The sequence below is a fragment of the Syngnathus scovelli genome, chromosome 22, assembly GCF_024217435.2.
Source record: "Syngnathus scovelli strain Florida chromosome 22, RoL_Ssco_1.2, whole genome shotgun sequence".
Lineage (NCBI taxonomy): Eukaryota > Metazoa > Chordata > Actinopteri > Syngnathiformes > Syngnathidae > Syngnathus > Syngnathus scovelli.
In genome coordinates this window covers 627,675-645,183 of record NC_090868.1, presented here as the reverse complement: position 1 = coordinate 645,183, position 17,509 = coordinate 627,675, and the positions used below count along the sequence as shown (strand labels likewise).

The window sequence follows — 17,509 nt, the reverse complement described above, 5'->3', positions numbered from 1 at the left end:
TCCCATCATTTCTTTTTGTATTGTCGATTAAAAAAAAAAAAAAAACACTTGACTTTAAGAGTACCAAACCATAATGACGAACAATAAAATACAGTAAAACCAAAAATGAAACGTTTTACTCCAAAAACATAGTGTTTAATTGTATTGTATATGCTGTAACAATCTGCACAGTTTGAATATAAACACTATATATGTACATTAAACAAAAATCGTGCTTAATTATTCCCAAAACATTTAAAATTAAACATGGGTATTTAAGTACCATTAAATTAAATGTCCCTTCACAATGCAGCTCTTTAAGGCACGCAGGAATAGGTCTGATGATGTCCGTCCGAAACACACAAGGTCCGTCCGAGCAACGTGCGTCAATCGTGGACGTTTTCCACTTGATGGCTCCACACCGGCTTGCGTTTCTCGATGAAGGCTCGTATTCCTTCCTGGCCGTCTCTCAAAGCCAGGTTGTCCACCATCACCTTGGAGGCGGTGGCGTACGCCGCATCTCGTCCTTGAGACATTTGTCTTGGGGGAGAAAAGACAGAATGAGCAAAGCAAAGCAAACGTGGCCACGTCGCCATTCAAGCGTCACGGCGCGCACTTGTGGAAGGCGGCCTTGCCGAGGGCCACCACGGGTCGGCTGGCCCCGCACACGCGCCGGGCGACGGCCATGGTCTCCGCTTCCAATCGCTCCTCCGGAACGACCTTACTGAGCAACCCGTGCAGCAAAGCGTCGTGGGCGGAGATGGGAGTGCCCGTGAAAAGCATCTCCATGGCAACCTGCCGGGCACAAGTCACAAAACTAGCTTCATGTTAACAAACGATGCTAATGAATAGCCTCAGCGTCGCAGCGTCACACGGCACCTTCCTGGGCACGGCTCGGCCGATGGCCACGGCCGGCGTGGAGCAGAAGAGCCCCACGTTGACGCCCGGGGTGGCGAAGGTGGATTTGTCGGACGCCAGCGCCACGTCGCAGCTGGCCACCAGCTGGCAGCCCGCCGCTGTGGCCACGCCGTTCACCATGGCGATGACGGGGACGGCCACGTCTTGTATCAGAGTCATCACCTGGCCGTGCAATAGACACCTCAATAAATACGCTCAAGAAGTGAATCAATACAGACGGGTAAAGCGGCTAACCTGCGCGCACGTGTGAAACACACGGGTGTGATACTCTCGACCCCGGGCTGACGTCAGCTCCTTCAAGTCGTGGCCAGAGGAAAACACGGGACCTTCAGCTAACACACGCGCAAGAAATAGTGACACAAGTTGAGAAAGTGGCCAACTATACATATTATTTCCATGGGATACCTGATATGATGATAACTCGAAGATCTTGGCTGTCCACATCAGTCAAGATGTCCTCTCGGAGAGACTCCAGCATGGACAGAGACAGAGCGTTCCTTTTTTTGGGATTGTTCAGTATTATTCTTCTACAAATGGAGAGAAATTCACATGTTGAACTTTTTGACATGAAGTTACAACAAACAGGAAGCAGCAGAACAAGGAAAGCATGTTAAAAGAACAAAATCGATTTCATGAGAGACCTTGAAACTCATTTACTAGCTGACTGCTGTGGTTTGCATTGTAAATACATTGAAGTGTTGTTCTTTTTCAAGCCAGTTCGTCACCTAATGCCGTTCTCCTGGCTGCGCACAGTCAGTGGTTGTGCTTCCGGTTCCGTTCTGTTTGAGAAGTACCGACGTCCAGTCAGCAAACGTGAGCTGGTGACATAGCTCACGTTGCTGCACAACAACCTACGGAGCGCTGCAGCCATCTTTGACCCGTTCAAAACAAACCCCTGTCACTTCCGGGTCTGTGACGTAGCACATCGGTGACGTCAAGCTCGCGCGACCACCCTATTTGTTTGTTTTTCGTATTTTCATTCATTTTCAATCAGCACCAGTATATCGACAAAATGTCCTGAATCTTTCCTACACAAAGCCAAACAATGTTCATTCGTGTCATATTCAGAAAGGGAAATGGTTGGTTATTTATTTCATTGTTTTTTTAATGGACAAACATTGATTATGACAAATAGTGATCATTATCAGGCTCATTATAAGGCAACATTTTCTCCTCCAAAATTGATTTATTGTAAAAAGTGATCATTTTGAGGACTAAGGCAACACTTTTGCCTGAAAAAAGAATGAAAAAGTGCTATAGATTTTTTTCTGCATCATTTCTGAGTGAAGCATAACCATGGCAACCTGGAAGCAACTCCCTCATCTCAGTCTTGCGGTATCTGCAGGTGCAGGTGTTAGCTCTGGAAATGTTGCCAATGAAGTTAGGGCAAGACAAAGAAGAAGAGGTCCCAGGGGGGGGCAGAGGTCACACGCAGACAGCAAAGCAGCAGGACCCAGGCCTCCTGTCAGGTGACGGCGTTCACGCTCTGACCGCCCTCGGCCGGCGTGAAGAACTGGACTTTGGACGAGAGCATGCCGGAGTTGTTTCGTCGCAAGCTCCCGCTGCTGCCGCCGCCTCCGCCGGCACCCTTGCGCATGGAGTTGTTGCGCCGCATGGAGTTCCTCTTCCTCAGGGAGTTCTGGTGTGACAGTTCGCTCTTCTGCATCGTCTGGATCAAGATGGACGGCTTCTCGTCCAGCTCGCGGGCGCTGCAGCGGGGCGTGCCCACCTGTCGTCGTAGCACACAAGCAAACCTTGGACTGAGAGTTCCTCCGTGAGTTACAACCCGTCCCCTATTTGGAAGCGGTTTTCCTCTCTAATATGGCCGCCGCGTGACCAACCCGCACTGTGTTGCCGAACTTGGAGTAGTCGACGGAGTAGACGCCCTCCTCCTCGGTGACGATGGGAACGAAGCGGTGGCCCCACTGGATCTCCTCGGAGATGTAGGAGGTGCGGGCTTGCGTGGTGATGCCGGTGGTCTCCACCACGCCCTCCAGGATGACAATCACCTCCAGGTCGCTGCACTGGAGCTCCATGGCCGACAGGTCGTACAGCGGACTGCCGGGCAGAGGCGCGTGAGCCCAGGTGCTACGCTAGCACGCGCCGCCGCAAGAAAGGCGGGCGGCGATGGAGGACCCACCTGTTCTTGTCGATGACGTGGCAGATGATGAGCGGGGCGAGCAGGAAGAGGCTGTTGCTGGACGTTGCGCTCTCCGTCTGGACGTCAATCTGGTGGATGGGGATCACCTCGCCCTCGGGAGTGGTCGTCTTCCTCACCACCTGCAAACGCACGGCGGAGCAGCAGAAGGACAGACAACGTGAGGTCGACACGATTGGCAAAATCGCAATAGCAATCCAACAAATAGAAAGAGCGACCTGAAGGCGGACGGTGGCGCCGATGATCATGCTCTTGCGCAGGTCGCCGATGCGGATCATGAAGCACAGGCGGTTGTTGCGCACGGCGATGACGGCGTGGCGGCTGAAGATGAGCGTCTCGGCGCGCCGGTTGGACTGCGCCGTCTTCATGAAGATGCAACCTGGAGCAAAAGCGGGCGGGGTCACGTTGGGGTCACGTTGAGGTCACGTTGGGGTCACCGGGCTCGGTCTACGTTGACGACTACCCAGCATGACGGCGTTGATGATGAGGCCCACGATGTTCTGCAGGATGAGGACCGTGATGGCGGCGGGACACTGCTCGGTGATCATGCGGCCGCCGAAACCGATGGTCACCTGCACCTCGATGGAGAACAGGAAGGCCGACGTGAACGACCTGGGCGGGACAGGCAGGACGCACAAGTGTGAACCGTGACTGCTAAAAGAGATCAGTCCCATCGTGCTCATGGAACAAAACCACCATTTAAGCCAAATGGCCTCATTTCATTTGTTATGTGAGCCAGCAACCAATCAGAGGAGGGAGAAGGCCGCGTGGGCGGGACCAAAGAAAGACATTCTCTCGCTTGAAAAAGTCACTTCAATGAGGGAAACCTCATCAGAAACCTGCGTCACGAGGTGACGTCAAAAGGCGAGTTTTGAAGCTGCAGCCTGAGCACTTACTTGACTCCGGTGACGCAGTGCGCGCCGTCGAGACGTTCGGGGTCCATGTCTCCGTGCGCGAACGTCACCAGCCACCAGCTCATGGCGAAGAGTAGCCAGCTGCTGACGAAGGTGGTGGTGAAGATGACGAGCGTGAAGCGCCACTTGAGGTCCACCAGCGTGGTGAAGACGTCCTGCAGGAAGCGGCCCTGCTCGCGGATGTTCTTGTGCGCCAAGTTGCACGAGCCGTTCTTGGCGATGAAGCGCGCCTTGTTGATGCGGTCGCGGAACACCGGCTTGCGGGGCACGCGGGACGCCAGCCCCGGCAAGCCGAACTCCTCCGGGATAATGCTTTTTCGAGCCAGCATGATTGGTTTGCTCGCTCGCTCGCTCGCCTGCCTCGCTTCGCTCTTGTGCGCCTTTTACGCACGTCGTCTCAGCGCCTCTGACGTGCGCGCGCGCGCGCACATTTCGGCGCTGGTTGGGAGGCGCCTCTGCTGGGCCGGCTTTACGACCTCCTCAAGCCGGACCCGGTAGCGCTGCTTTCCCGAAGCGTCAATTCAAAGGCACCCACCCAGGCAATAAAACGCCATCAAAAAGATGCCCAAATGAGCTCAACAACTTCCGTTTAAAGTGCTCCCTTTGACTTGAAATGTGACAAAAGTTGAGGGAAATGGGTTCTTGGTCGAGCCGCCAGGTGGCGCTATTTAGTAACATATCGCTCACCAGAAATAAGTCCTTCCCAAATAAAAAACGCCCGGGGGAGGAGCCAGCAAATGTTTCGATTGGCAAAAATAGTCATCAGCTTGCAAAGATTACAAAAGGACTTTAATGCACACGACTCGGTCGCATTGTACAAATGCTGAATAGGAATCAAAGCAACACGTCATGCAGAAGGTAAAAGACTCAAGTGAAGTCATCTTGGGAATAAAACAACATGCGCTCGGCCCAACATGTGTGACTGCCGCACCAGAAAAAAAAAAAAAAAAAAATGTTGTTACATGATGCTGAAGTTTTCTTTCTGTTTTTGGGCTCAACGTTTAGTGCCCGAGTCAAAGTGAAACGTCGGGGCGTGTGCCGCACCCAAACATTGCGAACGACAAGTGGCACTCGCCGCCGCTACATGTCAGCCTTGACGAAGGAGGCAAACATGCCGTCCTCCTGCTCCAGAAGCGTCTCGGGCTTGTCGTACTCCAGGATGTTCCCGCGCTTCATGACGATCACCAGGTCGGCCGTCAGGATGGTGTGCACGCGGTGCTGAGGAGGGCAGGGAGGGGGAGGGGAGGGGGGGAGCAGGACACACACTGAGCAACTCAACTAACAATGTTACTCTTTGCTACTAACCAGGTTGTCTCTGGCAGAACCAGGACCAGAACCAGCCCCCGGTGGCGAGAAGAAGAAGAAGAAGAAACGGAAAGAGAATAGGAGTGGGTGGGGCCGAGTCCACGTGGGCCGGGCTGGTTAGGTCCGGTTCTACTTGTGTGTTCGCACTAGCACACTGAAGAGGCTCTCCTCCTGTGCTAGCAAGTTGGCACCCGAGTCACATTCCACCAAAATCCCAGAGGAGAAGACCAGCACCTGCCCAGCTTCCAGGATGGAAGAGACGCGGTGCTGAAGGGTTAGCACGGGACAGGACGGCCGGGACAGAACAGGACAGAGTGGCAAAGGATAAGAAAAGCAAGTTGAAATCTTCTGGAGTGGAAATGACAAGAAGCTGGAAAAGGACACAAAGGCCAAGCAGGAGGAAGCAAACGTGCAAAATCCACAACACTCACTGCGATGGTCACAACGGTGCGGTCGGCAAACGCCGTCATCACAACTTTCTGTAAGATGTTCTCCTGAACGCACAGAAACACCAGTTTAGGATTGCTCTCCATCCGGCGCTGAGGAACCTTTGGGTGCACACGTGCAATCACGCAATCACGCACGCACGCACGCACGCACCGTTGCCATGTCGATGGAGGCGGTGGCCTCGTCCATGATGAGAATGCTGCTCTTCCTCACAAATGCCCGAGCCAAGCAGAAGAGCTGCCGCTGCCCCACGCTAAAGTTCTCGCCGCCCTCTGTCACCACGGCATCTGCAAAAGGGGACGGGCGACCAATCAGAAGGCGGCCCGGGTAAAAGCAAAGGCGTCCGTACCGAGTCCTCCCGGTAGCGCCTTGACCATGTTCTTCAGCTGCGCGATCTCCAAGGCCTCCCACAGGCGCTCGTCGTTGCACGTCCGCTCCGGATCCAGATTGAACCTGCGGAAGGTCACGCCGTATTCATTTCCCACATTTGTTGCACAAATGCGTCAGAAGGGCCGAGAAACACGCGGTGAGCGCTGTGAAACACTCGACCGTTCACCCCACGCATTCACGCACGCACGCACAGTCCAAACAAACACAGCCAGGCAAAAAGTCACATGAGGTCTCCGGCCCACTTCCTGCTGCGAGAAAAAGCTTCTTCGGAGCAGAGCGGTGTTCCGCAAGGCTCCATTCCGGAGCCCCTCTCAAAGGAACAAGCGGCCCACTTGATAAGTCCGCTATATTTGGCCGACCCGAGTGCTCTGATACAAACAATAGAAAGTGAAGGACCGGGAAAACAAACCAAAAAAAGCCCTTGCGAGATTTATTGGAAGCACTGCAGCTGCCTCCCAAAAAAAAAAAAGACTACAACTTAAATCAAACAGCCGGGCTGGAACGTAAACAGGAAGTGGTCTCTTCAGCCATGTGTGTGTGTGTGTACCTTATGGAGCCACTAAACAAAATGGGGTCCTGCAGGATGATGGACAGCCGAGACCGCAGCGTCTGCAAGGGAAGTTTGCAGATGTCGATCCCGTCGATGACGATCTTTCCTGGAGGAGAAAAAAAAGAAGACCATCAAAAAAAGCAACACACATTCCAATGTGGAAAAAGTCGAATGGAAATGAAATTGTTGAGGAATGCGATACGCCATGATGATTGTTCAAAAGAAAAAAGAATGGATTCAAGGCCAGTTGTTTACATCTCCACCACAAGCCAAATCATCTCATATGGTTCGGTTAATGTCAACAGCCGTCAGGCCTTCGCGCCACTTTTCCCAAAAAAGGGAAGCTCGGAAAGACGGCAACATTTTTCTTTTAAACACACGCACGTCAACACAAAAGGAGAGAAGAATGAGGAGAGGACACTCACCTTCAAAGATGTCCACCATGTTGAAGAAGGCCAAGGAGAGCGAGGACTTGCCGCTTCCAGTGCGGCCGCAGATTCCCACCTGGCCAGAAAAGCGAGGCGTGAGAAGGAGACTCGGACCGCCAGCCATCTCCATCTGGAATAATGACCTTCTGACCCGGCTGGATGTAAGCGTTGACGTGCTTGAGCACGGGTTTGAGCATGGGGTCGTAGCGCACGCACAGGTCTTGGATCTTGATTTCTCCGTGCTCGGGCCACGTCTCCGGCATCTGAGAAGAATCTGCGGGACACGCAAATTGCTCGGAGCTTCCAAAGACGGCGGCGGCGGCGGCGGCCGACTCACCCATGGATCCCTCGTAGTTCTCAGACTCGGTACCGAGGAAGCTGTTGACTTTGTTGACGGCCGCCATCTGCACCTCCAAGTCGGCCAGGTTCCTCACCACCCAATTCAAGTAGTTGGTGACCTGCACCGAAACACAAGCAGATGTTCCTGGGATGTTCTTTAGCTTCTGTCGTCCGGCGACGAAACCAACCGTCAGGGCGTACGTGAGAGCCAAGCCCACCAGACCTCCGGACGGTTGGCCGCAACGGAAACCCCAGATGGACGCGCCGGCCGCGGCCAGCACGATCACGGCTCCGAGGTAGTCCTGAAAGCCGGGAGAGAACATCAGCGGATGATTCTCAAGGTCATCACGACACCAGCAGAAGAAGGCGAGCCTCACCGTGCGGACCTCCAGCCAGCGGTTGGCGGCCGAGAGGAAGAGGTACGCCGTGTTGTTGGTGTCGGTCAGCTCCAGCATGCGTTGCTTGAAGCGGGCCTCGTGTCTGAAGGACAAATCATCATTTCCGTTCCGGGCTCCTCTGGATGCACGACGGCGCCCTTACCTAAAGGCTCTGATGGTGGTGAGACCTTCAGCCGTCTCGGAGAAATGACACAGCAGGGGAAGTTGCGTGGAGTCGTCAAGGTCCTGAAGATCTCTGGCGTGTGGGGGAGGGAACGAAAAATTGGTCCCGACACCTGCTGAAGAACCTCGGCAGCTTTTCACTCACTTGGAGGCCACCCGGAAGTACTTCTGGATGAAGTAGAAGGCCACGGCCAGGGGCACCAGGGCGATGATGAAGTAAGGCGTGATGGTGGAAATGACACCGATGGCGGACAAGCAAAGGAAGCTGGAGCGCGTCAAGGATTCCAGGGTAGGAGGAATGTGCTGGAAGACAAGCAGACCAGATGTCAGCGAGGATCCACATTGCCCAACAAAGACGTACCTGGTCGATGATGTTTGTGTCAGCTGAGAACCTGTTGAGGATCTGCCCCAGGGGGGTGATGTCAAAAAACCTGGTAAGAGGAAAGACGGACAATCCAGTTCCCGCCAGAGAAGAGCTCTGTGAAGAAGGACCCACCTGAGAGGAGCGTGGATGATCTTGTTGAGCAGGTTGTGGTGAAGGTTGGTGGCCGCAGAGAGCCCCAAGAACTCCACGCTGAGCGAGGTGATGAGGCACAGCGCGATCCCGGCCGCGCAAAGAACTATGAACACCGTCAGGTAGAACGAGTCCTGCAAGCGGGCCCGCTTCAGACATTGCGCAACATCTCTTGCAAATGCATCCATGGATGGCGCGAGCGGACCTCTGAGTCGGCGGGGCTTTTGTTGACCGCTTGGACCTGGCACGTCCCGTTGGATCTCGCCACCATGGTCTGGTTGGTGCGGTTGGAGGTCCAGATGGCCAACCAGTAGTCGATGGCCATGATGACCGAGTGTTTGAGGAGCTTGGAGGACATCATGAGGAAGACCATGAAGAAGCCACCCGAGGAGAGGTAACACCAGCAGTCCTGACAATTACGAGTCATCGTGGTCACCACGGCCAATGAAAGTCAGGATCAAAATCATCTCACCTTCCACGGGACCTTGGATCTCCTGTTTGTGGTGGTGGACAGGTTGTCTTCATCTTCCTCCTCCTCTTCCTCCTCTAAAAGGATGGCAAGGTGGATTGAAAGCCATGGTGGCAATCCTGAAGCTCACCTACCTTCATCCTCGTCGTCCATCTGGTTTTTGGTCTCTCGGGAGTAGAAAGCTCGGCGGAGAGTCTTCCTCTCCAGGGTGGTTTGGCTGTCCTGCTCAATGTCCTGCGTGGAGCAAAGCCGTCAGAGGCCCGAGAGAGCGAGAGAGAGCGAGAGAGAAGGAGGGAGGGAAGGACTCACCTTCTCCAGCTCCTGGTCCTGCCGGTTCATGAGCGTCTTCCAGTGGTCGTAGAGCTCCACGTCGTGCGTCTGGATGTCCTTCAGAGTTCCTTCCCTCAACACGGAGCCGTCCTTCATAGCAATGATCTGAAGCAGGGGTGAGTTTGCGCTCAGGCGCCGTTAGCTCGACGGCCCACACGCTCGCTCGCTCGCTCGGCCGGACTCGGACTGACCCAGTCGGCGTGGATGAGGTACTGCAGCTTGTGCGTGACGAGAACCACGGTCCGCTTGTCGTCCTGCAGGAACTTGAGGATGCCGTCCTGCATCAGGTGGTCGCTCAGGTGGATGTCCAGGGCGGAGAAGGGGTCATCCTAAGGAGAAGACAGCTGTCGCCATGACAACGGGCACGTTTTCCCAAGGCGGCGGCGTCACCGCTTAACCTCGCCCGGATGACGGAGGATCGGAATCGAGCGGAGCTGCTGTCGCCGCGGCGACGGGATAACAAACACGTGGTCGGGCGGTCGTCGCTTCCGTCTGACGCCATCTAATTGCTCTAATGCGATTACACCGCTTGATTTTTGGGACGCCTCGGTGCTCACCAGGAAGACGATGTTGGTGTTCTGGTAGAGCGCTCGAGCCACGCAGATCCTCTGGCGCTGACCGCCGCTCAGATTGATGCCCTGGCGGGAAAGCGGGAAAGCGGGCGATCACTCAAGCAAAGGCGGGGCAACGTGCAAGCAAAGCCGGAGGGAGGGAGGGAGGGAGGGAGTCTCACCCGTTCCCCGATTTCCGTTTGGTCTCCGAAGGGCAGCAGGTCGATGTCCAGCTGGAGAGAGCAGGCGTCGATCACCGCCTTGTACCTGACATGGCAAAATCCAGAATCAATCAATCAAAACGCTTTTGGGCCCAGCGCTGGCCGCTTTGTCACCTCTGCTTGTTGAAGGGGCTCCCAAAGGTGATGTTGTCCTCCACCGTGGCGTTGAGCAGCCACGACTTCTGGGTGGCGTAGGCCACCGAGTAGCGGTTCTTGCTAAGGACAGAGCAAAAACAAGAGTGAGGACAACGAAGCTTCGCCCAGGGAGGGAGGAGCCTTTTTCTTTTCACACATCCACGCCAAGAACATGAAGTTGGCAAAAAACAGTTGGCTTCAGGTTCATGAGTGTTAAGGATGCCATCATGAAGGAGCACAAAATGGTCCACACAAAGTCTCCAACTTCAAAAATAAGTCAAATAATCACGTAAAAAAATAATGTCAAACGATCAAAATGAAATCAAATCAAAAATTCTCCAGCAATGATGATTCAAGGAGCCAAAACACTATGATGGGTGGGGTGGAGAGGGGGGGGGGGGGGGGGGGGATGATGTCACAGGTCTGTCCGCTACCTTGCGGCGTGGTCACCGGCCTCGTCCTCCACCGCTTCCAGGTGGCTGTCAAAGGTAGCACTTTAGCGTGAGCTAACGACACATGCTAACATGCTACATGCAGTCTAAGGCGGCTTTTGAGGAAACGTTTCCATGGGGACAGTTCATTACCTTAAAAAAAAAAAAAGAAAAGAGTTGCACGGATCATGCAAGTTCTGGAGGAAGGAAAGTACCTGAACGGCCCCTGGCAGAACCTCTCGCTATCGGGTGGCCGAGAGGGTGAGGAAGTCAGAAGCTGGTGCAAAAAGCGCCGACACGTGCAAAAAAAGCTACCCGCTCAGGCCAGACTTACTTGCTCCAGTGGATGCGGCCGCTGATGCTCTGCATCTCGCCCAGCATGGCGAGCAGCAGCGACGACTTCCCGCAGCCCACCTGGCCCACGATCATGGTCAGCTGACCTGAAAAACGCAACGTTTGCCACCACCGGATTCAACGTCAGCGACGATCATGTCACCTGTCGGGATGCGGATGTTGATGTCGCTCAGCGTGGACAGGTTGCTTCCCCAGGTGAAGCATCCGTTGCTCACCTGAAAAGAAGCTCATGGTCTGTTTTTTTTTGTTTTGGTTTTTTTCAGCTTCGTCACGCTCTGCCACGGAGGGCTAAGCTAATAGCTAAGCCCAAAACGTCCGATGATCTGGCACGCCGCTTCCCGGCGGTCACATTCCTCTCCTCTGTTTGGTTTATTTGTTCCCGTTAAGTTTATTTTATCAGGCCGCCCTCCCCCCCCTCCCTCCAGAACTCCCTCTCAGCGCGACACCGGCCCACGAGCGCCATCTCCACTGGAACATGTCCAACGGGTCGTGAGAGCCTTCCGTCATGTGTTAGCTTCATGCTAACACACGTTGAAGGCGAAGTTGAGTCGTTTGTGAGTAAATGAAACCCGACTGGCTTTTTCCGACCACGACTTGATCCGAATTTTTTACGTACGTGACTTCCTACTCCCCGCTGCCTCTGGAGAGGAGTGTGAGAGCAGATAAAGGACAAAGGAAGCGCTGCGTGAAATTAACGAGGCCGTCAAATGTCAAACGCGAGAACGGGAAGTGACGGCGGCGGCGCAAAGACCAAGCGGGCTTTTCCCAGTGTAGTTGACCTCGACCCAGGTTAATACCTTCGGGACCGAGCTGCTGGAAAAGTCCGGGCCTCGGCCAGGCAGACTCCATCACGTCTGTCAAGTTCCCAATCCCCCCCCCCTCCCTCCCTCGCCGGGCTAATGAGCGGGCCATCGCCCCGCGGGGATGCGACAGGAAGAGTCGCCTTAAGTGAGGCCGCTCTCGGGGCAAGACGTTCTCGTGTGAATGGGCCGCTTCCTCGGGAGTCACGTCGTCGTGATAACAAACATCTGCTCCAGTTCTTCGCTACGTTGCAGATTTGATGAAAGCGGCTCAGACCTTGCCCAAAGAAAAAGGTGCTGACCTTGACGGCCACATCTTCCGTCTCGCTGGGTCTCATCTGCCGCCTGGACGGCTGCTCGTAGTTGTCCATCTGGTAGCGGAGAGGCTGCTTCCTGTTGATGGCTTTGGTCTTCAGTCAGACAAAGACAAGTTAGCTTGTGAGCAAGTTAGCAGTTCGGCGGCGGCGAGTGGGGAATACTCGCCCCTCCGCGGTGCTTCTTGGCCGCCTCGGATGGGACGGACACCTCGCCGTTCCTCCAGCTGTCGTCTCCGATCTCGTCGCTTTGGAGGAACTCGCCCAGCTTCTGGACACTGCGGCGAAAGATGAAAAGGTTTCTGCCTCCTTGGGGATTTCTACCAGGGAGGGGCCTAACCTGATGAGCGCCTTGACGGCGAAGCGGACGACGGTGGACAGCAGGAAGAGCGGCGTGACCAGGATGTTGAAGAGCGCCAGAGTGGCAAAGGCCTCCGCGGGACTCGGACCCGTGTTGGTGATGAAGTAATGCATGACGAAGGTCTGCGAGGAGGTTCTCAGACATTTAGAAGGTTCCGGCCACCATGATCCGTTTGATTGTTTGCGGGTAGGAGCTTACCGCCAGGACGGCGGCGATAGGAATGGCGGCGTTCATGAAGACTGCACAAGGACAGAAGAGCATGATAGCAAGGGCATTCCAACGACAACATCTTTTCCACCGTCTTCTCACTGGACATGGAAGTGTAGAAGGCAAAGGTCTTGAGGCTGGTCAGCTCTTTGCCTCGCGTCTCCTCCACGCTGTCGCAGAAGATGTTCTCCCAAGCGTAGAGCTTCAGCAGCTTGATGCCCTTCAAGATCTCCGAGGTCTTCTTCAGCCTGTCGGTGGAGTGCTCCTGCAAAAACACAACTCTTGGCGGCCGGTTCCCACGTCGGAAATGGGGAGAAGAACGCTCACCAGGGTGCTCTTTTGCATGTCGGCCAGCTTGGTGGCAATGAGGTACTGAACCGGAGCCAGAAGAACGATGACGGACGCGCCCACTAAGGCACTCCAGCCAAGCAGGTAGTAAAGAAGAATGACTCCCATCACGATCTGGTGGAAGAAGAAAAAATAAATAAATAAATAAATATCATAGCGGTTGCTTCAAAGCAAAATGGCAGACTCGGTGATGATACCTGCACAGGCATGGCCCACAGATTGGGACATAGGAAGAGAAACCACATCAGCTGATTGGTCTCTATGGCAACCAGGTTGTTGATCTGGCCTAGCGTCATCTCGCCCATGGACATGTTCGACGTGGACAGACGCAGGATCTTGTTGTAAATCATGGCCTGGGTGGAGGAAGAACCAAAAGGGGCTGAGCGGTGAGCCGTGCGGCACACCGCAAACAACGCCGCGGCGCCTCACCAGCAGGGCTCCGCGCAGGTTGATGCCGGTTTCGATGGTGACGTAGTAGGACGCCTGCAGGAAGGTCCTCTGCAGCACCAGCGCCAGGAAGAGTAGGACGGCGAGAACCGACGTGTTCTGGAGCAGCTCGGTGAACAGCATGGGGTGGTTCTCCTGCACACACACACACACACACACACACACGTAGCTGTACCTAATGGTGTGTCTCAATCCAAACGACGGCGGCCGTCGGACATCTGCCGTTCAGCTGTGACAACAAGCGACCGCTCGGCGGGTGCTCGTCAACAGACCTCAGAGCTGCGAGGCGGACGAGTGACCCGCTAGGCCACCGCTCCCAACACAAGCAAGGGTAACATATTTCCCAGAGAGTCTTGCGATCACACCCAGTGAGTCATTGACTGGACGGCGGGACCACCCAACGACCCATCTTCAACGCGAAATTTCCATAATCAGATCAAGTCGTGTCAACACGCTAAGTGATTTGTCTTGGCCGACGGCTGCGGAATTATTCCAGTGTGAAAACGAGCACAAAAACGGCGTCACCTTTACAAAAATATGACAACATTGAGATTTTTCCACCTTTAGCGAATCACTCTTTGGGGATGGGAACCCGTTGCGACCAAACGGGTTTCGTCGGCGCCAAAATGCCGCGGCGGGCTTTGGATGACGAAACGTAGCGCCATCCGCCGGACACGCTAAGTACAACTCCGCTCGATCGAAGCAGGCGCCTCACTCACCTTTTTGTCGGAAGTGGAGCCGGCGTCTCCCTCCAGCGTGAGGTTCATGACGATGCCCGAGATGCAGAGCGGGCCGGCGAAGCCCAGCAGGTCGGCCAGGTAGCGGAAGGTGCTGCTGAGCAAGATGGGTCGCCCGAACGCCCGATACATGGAGCGCCAGATGGACGGCGCCCGCTCCGGGTTCTCGGCCGTCTGCGGAAGACGTGGAGCTGACCATCTGCTAGCTTCATGCTAACTTACAATGCAAAGCGCCGTAGACCGGCTCACCGGTGTTAGCACAGGCGTTCTTTGATTGGAACTCACCCTCTGGTCCTCGTAGGCGTCTTTAAGTTGCAGGTAGTTGGTGAGAGCTCGCATGGCGATGGGCAGTTTGCCGATCTTCTTCAGCTCGATGGGTCTCTTGTGGGCCCCCATGATCAGGGGGTTCATCCACCAATAGGTCGCCTACCGACGGAGGCGGAGCTTGAGCTCAGCGCGCAAAGGGCTCTCGGCGTGTCCTCTCACCTTTGAGAGCAAATTGACGAAGGGCTGCAGGAAGCGGACCCCCAGATCCTGCAAGTCTTCGGGGGGCTTCACCTTCTGAGGGTTGGCGAAGAAGACGTACTTCTGCCGGGAGCGCATAAAAATCAGCCATCTCGCACTTTACCCGACCGCACCTTCCGTCATTTGGTCTACCCTGATCCTGATCACGTTGACCTCGACGGCCATGAGCAGGCCGTAGAGCAGCACCAGCAGCGCCGTGATGCAGACTCTCAGCTGGTGGATGTCCATCTTTTCCTTGGCAAACTTCCACAGCTTCATGGATTTGGTGATGAAGGCCAGCACCCAGTAGATGAATAGCACTGTGGACGACAATCGGAGTGCGCTTTGGACCCCCGCCGCTAGGTGGCAGCAGCAAACGTCTTGTATTCGCGTGCGGGCTGAACTATTGATATCATTGTAACGCAAATCTCACCCAGGAGAAGTTTGGGGAAGTTGGAGGTCTCAATGTTGTGGTAGTACACCACCGACGTGGTGGCCGCCACAAATCCCATGAAGGCTGGCATGAAGAGGTGCAGGTGGGTGGTGTCCATCATCCTACAGTGAGGCGCAAACACAACAACAGCATCATCCGGCGTCGGGGGGACGGAGAGTCAACTCACTTGTCGGACACGCCCTCGGCAAACTCGCAGACGTGAACAAAGAGCAGCGAGAAGGTGAGGATCCATCGCAGGTTGTGTCCCGGGAAGTGCAGCCACGTGTTGTGATGGATTTGCACCTTGGAGCTCTGACTGCCCCATCCTGACAAACACACACACGCACGCACACACACACACACGTGACGAGTGATCACCTCTTGGGTGCGCTGATGTTGCGTGTACTGACCGATGAAGAGGATGGGGAAGGTGATGAAGAGCAGGAAGACGTGAGGCACCAGGTTGAGGGCGTCCAGGAAGCACCAGTTGTTCAGCACGCCCTTTTCCACGCTGTAGCTGCTCTCGTTCTTGCCGCAAAACGACAAGCCCATGGCCGCGCTTCTTTGCCGCCGTCTGACAAGCGCAACGTTCAGAAGAAATGGCCAGCTGACAAGGGGCCAAACAAACATGGCTGCCACTTAGCAGTGCTCTACGGCTATTCTTCTTCGTTTGGGAACATTTGAGCATTCAACCTCCCACTCATAATACACAAATGTATCAGAATCCAATCAAATGAAAAATAGAGTTGTTTCAAAGCGCACCGCTGAATTTTTCTGAGCGTTAAAGACACTTGACACCCTCCTCCACCTAGGACTCAAACATCTACGCACACTTCATATGTGCCAAACATAGTCCAACTCGTCGCTGGTGGTCGCTGGTGACGTCATGTTGACAATGATGTCATAGTTGCGTGAATAAATCAATGATAACCCGCGCACGCAGTTTACGAGGGTAGAGTCTTCTCAACTCGTTTCCCAGTGAGAAAAGTGGAAATGAAAAGTCCAAGGTTTACCTCAACAAGATGACAGAAGTCCCGCAATCCTTACGGACAAATTTTCATTCCTGCTGGAGGACAAATGAAAAAGACGATTGAGGCTGGGGAGGGGGAAGAAGAAAAAAATAAAGAGAAAAAGATGTGGTGGTGTGGTGTGAGCTGACCGGGGAGAATAAAGTTGATTATTTTTAGACGCGCGCATGGATCAGCTGCTCGGCATTCTGACGCGCGTTTCTTCGATGGAATGCACACACACTACCTCCGGTCATTTTCAAAATAAAATGTACTTTTTACTTTCTGCCTGCATAACAAAAACGCTCTCCCAAACTTGATATTTTTTGCGCTGGCAAGCTCAAATTGAACTTTCTCACACATCAATCTAAAATGTGCACTTGAGTTGTGCGTGTGCGCGATAAAAGTGACGTCTGACCCCTCAGAAATGCGTCACTAACGGCCACTTTAATATGAAGGCAGCGCTTTTTTAACTTCCACTTAAATTGGGTTTAACTCCTGCTACCTTGACGCGACGTCGACGATCAGATTTCCAAAACTTTACGACTGGGAGGGGGTTGTGTTGCGCTTCTAATGCAAATATAATTCAAAGGAAGATCGCTCTCTTGTTGGTAGCTAAACAAATGTTCATTGGTCCGTTTGGAAAAATCATAAATATGAATACGATTGAGAAATCTAGAGCAGAAACCCCAACGATGCCATTTATTGTAGTATTTCATTTGCACATCTGTGACACCATCGTGGAATTTGGCTTAAATGAGCGTTATAGCTGGACACAGTCCAAACTCCATTCTGAAATGGATCGATTTGATCACGCTTGCGTTTACAAATAATTATACGGCCGCGCGCATACACTACAGCAAATATTGTATCTGTTGGAATAAAGGTTGTATTCGGCACGCTCGAGGAGAACGTTCAACGAGAGGAAAGCTCCAACGTGTTCACATTTTAAATTGTCCCGCTCGTTAGCATCACTCACTTTCGTCCACCTAACACAAGGAGATCATCCTACATTCAAGCCACATTTTGCGCATAAGCATGTTTACAAAAGTCCAATTTTAATGCCGATGATATATAAACCTTCTGATGACAAAAATATTTTTTGGGGGGGGTCTATCGAGAAATGCATTATCCCGTAATGACGACATGACTCTTATATCGATCGTTTGGTCGATGAAGTTTGGTATGGAGCAGTTTGCACACAAGGTGCATTTTCCGACTGTCGTCATGAGAAGCAGAGGTGGGACATACACGGAGGAACCACTCACCCGGGCTCAGAAGCAGCTTTTGGCACCTCAAACTTGATGCAGTACTGCCAATGGGGAATTCCGACGTCTTTAAGGTGATGATGAACACCG

General features: G+C 53.7%; 3 protein-coding genes across 11 annotated transcripts; all 3 read right to left on the bottom strand.

Moving 5' to 3' along the window:
• Positions 1-113: 113 nt before the first annotated feature.
• On the bottom strand, positions 114-1,813 carry echdc3 (enoyl CoA hydratase domain containing 3). The gene is made up of 6 exons (XM_049760503.2): positions 1,623-1,813; positions 1,303-1,424; positions 1,132-1,229; positions 859-1,059; positions 596-774; positions 114-519 (listed from the first exon to the last, which is right to left on the bottom strand). Exons 1-6 carry the CDS (start codon positions 1,766-1,768, stop codon positions 366-368), a joined length of 900 nt encoding a protein of 299 aa, XP_049616460.1. The 5' UTR covers positions 1,769-1,813; the 3' UTR covers positions 114-365.
• Positions 1,814-1,960: 147 nt separating this feature from the next.
• Positions 1,961-4,533, bottom strand: kcnj8 (potassium inwardly rectifying channel subfamily J member 8). 2 transcript variants are annotated; one of them, XM_049760466.2, is made up of 6 exons: positions 3,952-4,530; positions 3,519-3,667; positions 3,274-3,434; positions 3,038-3,177; positions 2,739-2,955; positions 1,961-2,626 (listed from the first exon to the last, which is right to left on the bottom strand). In XM_049760466.2, exons 1-6 carry the CDS (start codon positions 4,296-4,298, stop codon positions 2,363-2,365), a joined length of 1,278 nt encoding a protein of 425 aa, XP_049616423.1. In that variant the 5' UTR covers positions 4,299-4,530; the 3' UTR covers positions 1,961-2,362. The 2 variants fall into 2 exon arrangements, with proteins under 2 accessions (XP_049616423.1, XP_049616422.1); XM_049760465.1 differs by having other exon boundaries at positions 3,038-3,434; positions 3,952-4,533.
• A 203-nt stretch (positions 4,534-4,736) lies between these two features.
• On the bottom strand, positions 4,737-17,509 carry abcc9 (ATP-binding cassette, sub-family C (CFTR/MRP), member 9). 8 transcript variants are annotated; one of them, XM_049760282.1, is made up of 43 exons: positions 17,420-17,509; positions 16,158-16,207; positions 15,555-15,718; positions 15,332-15,470; positions 15,145-15,266; positions 14,865-15,031; positions 14,694-14,795; positions 14,493-14,633; positions 14,190-14,381; positions 13,453-13,605; positions 13,221-13,376; positions 13,003-13,137; positions 12,778-12,940; positions 12,667-12,707; positions 12,448-12,590; positions 12,277-12,385; positions 12,096-12,203; positions 11,136-11,208; positions 10,974-11,079; positions 10,855-10,881; positions 10,643-10,687; positions 10,188-10,289; positions 10,035-10,119; positions 9,859-9,939; positions 9,493-9,630; positions 9,281-9,406; positions 9,106-9,205; positions 8,975-9,048; positions 8,708-8,911; positions 8,485-8,636; positions 8,350-8,419; positions 8,134-8,291; positions 7,969-8,061; positions 7,806-7,908; positions 7,617-7,730; positions 7,427-7,547; positions 7,233-7,363; positions 7,087-7,165; positions 6,659-6,767; positions 6,071-6,174; positions 5,875-6,008; positions 5,706-5,768; positions 4,737-5,187 (listed from the first exon to the last, which is right to left on the bottom strand). In XM_049760282.1, exons 3-43 carry the CDS (start codon positions 15,694-15,696, stop codon positions 5,050-5,052), a joined length of 4,743 nt encoding a protein of 1,580 aa, XP_049616239.1. In that variant the 5' UTR covers positions 15,697-15,718; positions 16,158-16,207; positions 17,420-17,509; the 3' UTR covers positions 4,737-5,049. The 8 variants fall into 8 exon arrangements, 6 of the variants coding, with proteins under 6 accessions (XP_049616239.1, XP_049616241.1, XP_049616242.1 ...); XM_049760284.1 differs by lacking the exon at positions 17,420-17,509 and adding an exon at positions 16,304-16,387; XM_049760285.2 differs by lacking the exon at positions 17,420-17,509 and adding an exon at positions 16,304-16,373 and having other exon boundaries at positions 16,158-16,210.

What these genes read in the sequence shown, in the direction of transcription:
- echdc3 (XM_049760503.2), bottom strand. Translation starts at nt 1,768, where the DNA reads ATGGCTGCAGCGCTCCGTAGGTTGTTGTGCAGCAACGTGAGCTATGTC. An exon ending in TCGAGTTATCATCATATCAG is followed by an intron (nt 1,230 to 1,302) that starts GTATCCCATGGA and finishes CGCGTGTGTTAG; the next exon opens with CTGAAGGTCCCGTGTTTTCC. An exon ending in TGTTTCACACGTGCGCGCAG is followed by an intron (nt 1,060 to 1,131) that starts GTTAGCCGCTTT and finishes TTGCACGGCCAG; the next exon opens with GTGATGACTCTGATACAAGA.
- kcnj8 (XM_049760465.1), bottom strand. Translation starts at nt 4,298, where the DNA reads ATGCTGGCTCGAAAAAGCATTATCCCGGAGGAGTTCGGCTTGCCGGGG. An exon ending in CACTGCGTCACCGGAGTCAA is followed by an intron (nt 3,668 to 3,951) that starts GTAAGTGCTCAG and finishes TGTCCCGCCCAG; the next exon opens with GTCGTTCACGTCGGCCTTCC. An exon ending in AGTTCGGCAACACAGTGCGG is followed by an intron (nt 2,627 to 2,738) that starts GTTGGTCACGCG and finishes CTACGACGACAG; the next exon opens with GTGGGCACGCCCCGCTGCAG.
- abcc9 (XM_049760282.1), bottom strand. Translation starts at nt 15,696, where the DNA reads ATGGGCTTGTCGTTTTGCGGCAAGAACGAGAGCAGCTACAGCGTGGAA. An exon ending in CTTCCCCAAACTTCTCCTGG is followed by an intron (nt 15,032 to 15,144) that starts GTGAGATTTGCG and finishes TGTCGTCCACAG; the next exon opens with TGCTATTCATCTACTGGGTG. An exon ending in GGCCGCATCCACTGGAGCAA is followed by an intron (nt 10,882 to 10,973) that starts GTAAGTCTGGCC and finishes GCCACCCGATAG; the next exon opens with CGAGAGGTTCTGCCAGGGGC.